The sequence below is a fragment of the Scylla paramamosain genome, chromosome 4, assembly GCF_035594125.1.
Source record: "Scylla paramamosain isolate STU-SP2022 chromosome 4, ASM3559412v1, whole genome shotgun sequence".
NCBI lineage: Eukaryota > Metazoa > Arthropoda > Malacostraca > Decapoda > Portunidae > Scylla > Scylla paramamosain.
Genome location: NC_087154.1, coordinates 8,605,479 through 8,612,500, shown reverse-complemented (window position 1 = coordinate 8,612,500; position 7,022 = coordinate 8,605,479). Strand labels below are relative to the sequence as shown.

Here is a 7,022-nt window from a genome sequence, read left to right as displayed (position 1 = left end):
TGGAAACCCCTCATCTATATGATATTTTAATTACAAACCACAAAGAAAGCAGTTGCGACTTCTCAAAACAAAATGTGAATGACGTGAGACGAAAGTAGTTCTGAGATAGAAAGACGCGGCTTAAACAGCTCTGTTATATATTAATATTCTTAAGTGGCACATGGAATACATCAAATCCAATGAGTTAACGGACACTTGATGGTGTCTCAGTATCATAAACTAATTGATGCATGTACTATATAAAGACGTAACTGCAAGCCAATTTGAATATCTTTTTACATATATAACTCGTCAGGGGGACATCGAGGACAGTAAATCGTAAAGTTATAGATACATGGAAATCAAGTATTGTTATGTGTGTTTTAAGGATCATATGAAGGTTGACCAAATTTCATTGGTTCACATTCATATTTTGTAATTTCTTTCCAGTCTGCCTCTCCCTCCTCTCTCAGCTCTCTCCCTTTCCCTATGGTGCTATCATGACCTCTGTAGTCCGGCACATACTTCGCGTCACTTCAATCAGTCAGTGGATAAAGTCACTCCAGCTACACTGATAGGTAGATTAGGTTAGGTTATCATTAGACGAATGGGTAAGAAGAAGAAAAAAGAAAACGTATAAGAATATTAGGAAGCTGCAAAAAAAAAAAAAAAAAAAAAAAAAAACAGACCTACATGCGGCTGTCCCTATATAAAACGCTTACTTTTGCGCTCGTATCATCCCTATTAATAAAGTGATCTAATCCTCTATTTAAATTCCCACTTTTGAGAGAATGGATCCCATGCCATGGATGGAAGTCAATACTAAAAACTCCCTTCTTGAGATTTAGAAACGTGGTCATGATTTATTTCTCTCAATATATTGGACATATCAGACGAAATATAGATAGATATTTTATTAACCACACCTAACAAATGATACATAATCTAAATTCAGGGGTCCATCTAAAGATATACATTAAATGAGAAACTAAAGGCCTTATTTAGAAACACTTTACTCTCACCACGGTTGTTCTCAAAGGCCATAGAGAACATTAGCTGGATTTTCAAGAGCGTTTCTTCTGTCAATAATGTAGAAATCTTGTTCATCTGTCACTAGAACCATAAAACACCCTTGAAAACCCACGTAACTTCAACTAGAACCTTTTGAAAGTAGTGATGTGCCTCGCAGAAGTGTTTGAGAATATAGTCCTAAGACACAAATAATTAGCAAACCCAAATATTTTAACAGAAAAAATATTTAGTATAAAGCTGCACAAACATATGTAGTATAAAGAGACACACATATGTAGGTATAAAGAGACACAAACATCTTCATTTCTCATGCATGGTATTCTCTTAGTACTTTGACGCTCTCAGCCATCAGATTGGCTTTCGTAATTGTACAGAAGTTTGGTAAATGGATGAAAAAATATAGATGGGTGACCAAACTCAACTTCACCGAACCCATCCCAAGTGTAGCATTGGTAGGTGATCTTTACGTGAAGTCTTTTTTAACTCTCGACACAACCTGACGCGGGGACCTGTTGCGCGGCCGTGACCACCACTCAACATGTCCCCGAGGCCGCTACTGATTACGAGTCGCTCTTGTTAGCAGTGTATTTATACGGCCGGTAACCACGCCTGACCCCTCGCCGCTCACCATTACTTTGGCCACACCTGACGCTGCCGTGGACACCAAAGGAAATAGTAATAATAGTAATGGAGGTGAAGGTGAAAGGAGACACAGGTATTATGGGGCGAGTTATTCCTGACTAGTTTCTCTTGTAGCTTCCTCTGTTCCCACGAGGAATAAACTCGTTCCATAACACCTGCGTCTCTTTTCACCTCCACCTCCGATTTGTCAAAATGTCTCAACAATAATAGTAATGACAATAATAATAATAATAATAATGTTAACAATAATAATAATAATAATAATAATGTTAATAATAATAATAATAATGTTAATAATAATGATAATAATGTTAATAATAATAATGATAATAATAATAATGATAATAATGATAATGAGAATAATGGTAATATTAACAATAATAATAATAATAATAATTTTCTCACGGAGGCATTGACAGCTTGATAAAAGGCAAAAACAAACAAACAAACAAACAAACAAACATTAGTAACAAATAAAAATGGTAATAATGCAGATGTACTTAAAAAAAAAAAAAAAAAAAAAAAATATATATATATATATATATATATATATATATATATATATATATATATATATATATATATATATATATATATATATATATATATATATATATATATATATATATATATATATATATATATATATATATATATATATATATATATATATATATATATATATATATATATATATATATATATCGTCAGTTGAATGAAGTAGTTAAAATATAGTATGCACACAAACCAGGCCTATGAACACCCGGTATACAGAGTGTTTTGAAACTGAAAGAAAACTGCACGATAAAAGAATGAAATAGTTCAGCAGATTGGAGGACTGATGAACTGAAGACAACACGACAACCATGTGGTCATATCGGGCCGGTGGGTTCCTCAATTGTTTTGCATTAAAAGATTTTGATTGATGTGAAAACCGAAAATATAACGTGAGGGCCGTTGTAAAATTTGAACACTGAGGAATCTTAAGCGGGGAAATAAAATGTGGTGAAGAAGCTGTTCGTCACTGTCACGTTGCTGAGACGTGGACATTACTGACGCCAATGAAAAAAAAAAAAGTATGCAAGCGCTTGTGATCTTTACCTGGGTCAAACTAAAAAAAAAAGGCTAAAGAATTGCTGTTGGCTAAGCTTGGAGTGGCGAGGCCTTTGTGTTTGAAGGTGACAACCACTGGTCAGGGACTATGAACAACAACTGTCATGCAGCAGCAGCGGTCATACATTAACCTTGCTGCTCCACAGTAAGGAGACTCTTCGTACTATGCAAATACCTGATTAAGCCTTTTTGGGTCTATTATGATTTTTTTTTCATTGAATATTGCCTAATGAACATTACCTTATGAACACGTGCAGAATCGGTTTCAAACAGACTATCAAGACAACTAACACGAATACCTTTGATTTTCGTTTTTTTTTTTTCGGGTTTTAGTCCGGTTTCCCTAATTTATCAGGGACGGTAGGTGGCCTAAAGAAAATTTTTTTGATTTGGCATCTGGAAACCGTTACCTCGAGTGGATCCCCTTCCAATCCTTGGACCGTGGCCAAGACTCGAACCCGTGATCCTGAAGACCCCTCGACCTCCAAAGCGCGCTTAGTCTAACATGGCGATCCCAACAAGAATGCCTTTGGTAATACCGGCAAAACAGTGGTGACTTAGTTATTTTCACGGTCATACCTGTTTACTGCGGTAATGTTAATAACCAAAAAATATCCAGCCAGATAAAGCAAAATTTCCAAGCGCCGGCACATTGTCGTTGAAGACTGGAAATGCCAAGGTATTGCATTTTGCGGCTACGTGCCAAATAAGTGAGGCCGAGCTGAGTTTTAGAAGACAAAGTTTGAGTGTAGCGTTTTGTAGACTGTAGTGTTGCCTCGAATCTGTTGGCAGTATGGTTCCCTTCCGTAATTCTGAGCAAAGTGATGATGAGGGAGAGAGGAGGAGAGGGAGAGGATGAGGGAGAGAGGAGAGGGAGATTATGAGGGAGAGAGAAGGAGAGAGAGAGAGAGAGAGAGAGAGAGAGAGAGAGAGAGAGAGAGAGAGAGAGAGAGAGAGAGAGAGAGAGAGAGAGAGAGATCCTGTATCTTAACCCTTAAACAAGACAAAAAAGAAAAAAAAATCCCAGGTAATTTTGACGATAAGCTTTGGATCCACCAGCTCACATGCGCCACATTCTGCTCCGTATTCTTAAACATTTCATCGCTTTTTCTCGACCACTTTCAGCAGCCTCCAGTGAAAGTTATTAGTAGTTTGCAGTATTCATATGATTGTAAAGTTTCTGCATAGTTAAGGAAGAAAAACACCTTTGAAAACCTCTCTCGATCATTTATGTAGCCTCTGGGTGTTCCTGTGATTGTGATGACAGTTTTAATAAAGTTCCTGCATAGTTAGGGAGGAAAAACACCTTTGAAAACCACGAGGTGATGATTTACGTAGCCTCTGAAAATTGTCCAGATGAGGGAGCAAAGCCTCTATGAATACGACATTTATAATCCAAAGGGCGGCATTTATTTGATTTTTTTTTTTTTTTTTTCGAATCCGCATTGTCGATCATTGTAATAAGTTTCCTCGGTTCCCTGAGGACACAGTCGGTGCAGAAACACGTCTATATTATTAATCGGAAGAGCAGCTGGTGTCAGTATAGCACGAGGCGATAACACGTTGAAGTGGTGTAATACTTGTTGCGACTTTTATAGCTTCCTGTTTTTTTTTTCTCTTCTTTTTTCTTTTCTTTATTGTAGCAGTAACGCTGTTCACTGCGGCGATGTAATGCGGACTGACCCTTCCTTCCTTCCTTCCTTCCTTCCTTCCTGTCCTTCTGGCTTATAATTGTTTCACACATTTGTTGCCAGCAAGTGTGATGGAATTTCTCTCTTTCTATCTCTTTTCCTTTTTTTTAATCCCCTTATTCTCGTCAGAATTACATAAACAAGGGCACTTTTTTGCTCTTTATATTTTTACTCTTTAATCCTTTCAATACAACACCATCGATTTTGTTTTATCCTAGATGCCACTAGATAATTTTATAAGATTATGAGTTATACTTTCCGTTATTATTATAAACGATTACAAATACAATAATTCATCTAACACAGTATCTTATTATCACTATTATGGCTGACTAGTAGGTGGCTCGATCAAGCTAAGAAGCGGTCTGTAGTAATGAATAAGTTAATCCATCTCCTATATTATTAGTGAGAAGGTCCTTACTGTACCATTGATTTAATTAAATATTCGAGTAACCTCAATGTGAGTTACCTTGTTTAGTTACCTGTCCCTTTGCTTCTTTCCCTCCCTTCACTTATGTTAGTATTGTGAAGGTCTTCAGTGTGCCATAGATTTAGTTAAGTAACCTCATTGTCAGCTGTCTTGTTTTGTTATCTTGTTTAATTTTCTGTTCCTTTGTTCTCGGTTCTCTAGTCCCATGTAGTCGTGCAGGTAGACACACAAATGGACAGACAGACAGACAGACAGACGGACGGAGCCATAATTTTCACCAGCGGAAAAAAATAGTCATCAAGTGTCTTGTGGTTGTAGAGTAATGGGGAAGACTTCCGGATCAGGGTTAGGGGAAACTCTCTCTCTCTCTCTCTCTCTCTCTCTCTCTCTCTCTCTCTCTCTCTCTCTCTCTCTCTCTCTCTCTCTCTCTCTCTCTCTCTCTCTCTCTCTCTCTCTCTCTCTCTCTCTCTCTCTCTCTCTCTCTCTCTCTCTCTCTCTCTCTCTCTCTCTCTCTCTCTCTCTCTCTCTCTCTCTCACACACACACACACACACACACACACACACACACACACACACACACACACACACACACACACACACACACACACACACACACACACACACACACACACACACACACACACACACACACACACACACACACTAAATCATCTAAAAAAAAAAAAACAAGAGGCAATGACATGACGAGGAAACTGCAAATTACCTCACCTGAGAACGGACAAGCTGCACCTCCGAAGGGAAACACTGAGGGGAAGGGGAGCACGCACATATGATTTACGTGAATGTAGCTAATGATGCCTCTATTACAGGTAACGGAAGACTGGCATCGTGAGGCGGCTAAGTGGCGTGCGATGAGGAGGGAAGGGAAAAATTTTCCTCCCATAGTTGTTACAGTTATTAGTGTTGGAAGGAAGGAAGTTGCTGCGTGTTCATGAGATGCATTGTTCATTAGGGGTTTGGGAATGATACGTGTGTGTGTGTGTGTGTGTGTGTGTGTGTTTAGTTTTATTTATTTGCTCTTGGGTCGATCCACTTGCTCTGCTCTTTCCTTCTCTCTTTCACCCACATATGTTAATTTCCTTTGATAATTTATTTCACAAGTTGTCTTCTGTCTTTTTTGTACACTAATGACTTGCGAATGTGTGTGTGTGTGTGTGTGTGTGTGTGTGTGTGTCCTGAGGTCATACCATGTGATCGGCCAATTACCTCTTCCGCCCGAAGACTCTCCGGAAGAATTTCCTGCACAGCCTGTCACCTGGCAAGTTTACCGAGAGTGGCTTCTGATGGGAGAAAGAACTGAAGCGGTGTTTGTAACATGATGATCTCGTGGACAGGTGTGAGGTGGATATAGGTTATAGGTGTGTTTCGTACAGGGACTGCCGCGTGTAAGCCTTCTGCATTCTTGTGTCTCTTTTCAAGTTCTTATGTTGTTTTGTTCTTGTATGAGGATGGAAGGAATATCTAGAGTGGAGAAATATCTGGAGAGGAAACTTTTTTACGTTCTGTAACTCCTTTTCACGTTTGTTCAAAAGATGAGTAGCAGGACACCTTTATAACTAAATTACCCAAGCTTTTCAAATTTCCTGTAATTAAATATTAAGTTGTGGCATATTGAGCAGGCTTTATCTATTTATCCATTTATTTATTTAACAATTTTTTTTTTTTTTATACCATTGGTCAGACGTCACTACACATCATAATATTATATCATACCTGGGATGCTGGACGGGGTGTAGCTGCCCGCCATTGTACCTAGCCAGTTGTCGCGGGGCTTGGCAGGCCGAGGCGCGGATCCACATGTAAAGGTTACCTATAAATATAAAATGTTTGCACGATTCTTTGTAAAATATTCGCACTCAGGCTCTACCAGATCCACGCCGCCTCAGCAGGATTACCACGCAGGGCCCCTCGTGCTGCACCGCCACCGCCTGCTTGTGTGGAGACGGCCGTGCCTGGAATGCGATGCCACGGCGGTGTGTGGCGTTGTATACAGGATCTGACACCACACAGGGGGATTAGCGGCAAACCAAAGAATAAAGGTGATTTTTAACGCCTTAATCCCCTCGGGTACAAGAGCTCAGTGTTACGTGGGGTTCGAAACATACTGAATCTC

The 7,022-nt window shown here is 39.0% G+C and overlaps 1 protein-coding gene across 1 annotated transcript in view; it reads right to left on the bottom strand.

Moving 5' to 3' along the window:
- LOC135097651 (cilia- and flagella-associated protein 251-like) overlaps positions 1 to 6,656 on the bottom strand; it is a 31,589-nt gene extending 24,933 nt beyond the window's left edge. Inside the window, exons 1-2 of the mRNA XM_063999603.1 lie at positions 6,623 to 6,656; positions 6,116 to 6,164 (exon numbers count right to left, since the gene is read on the bottom strand). Of these exons, the coding sequence (XP_063855673.1) occupies positions 6,116 to 6,164; positions 6,623 to 6,656 (83 nt within the window). The remainder of the gene's footprint in view (positions 1 to 6,115; positions 6,165 to 6,622) is intronic.
- Positions 6,657 to 7,022: the final 366 nt, after the last annotated feature.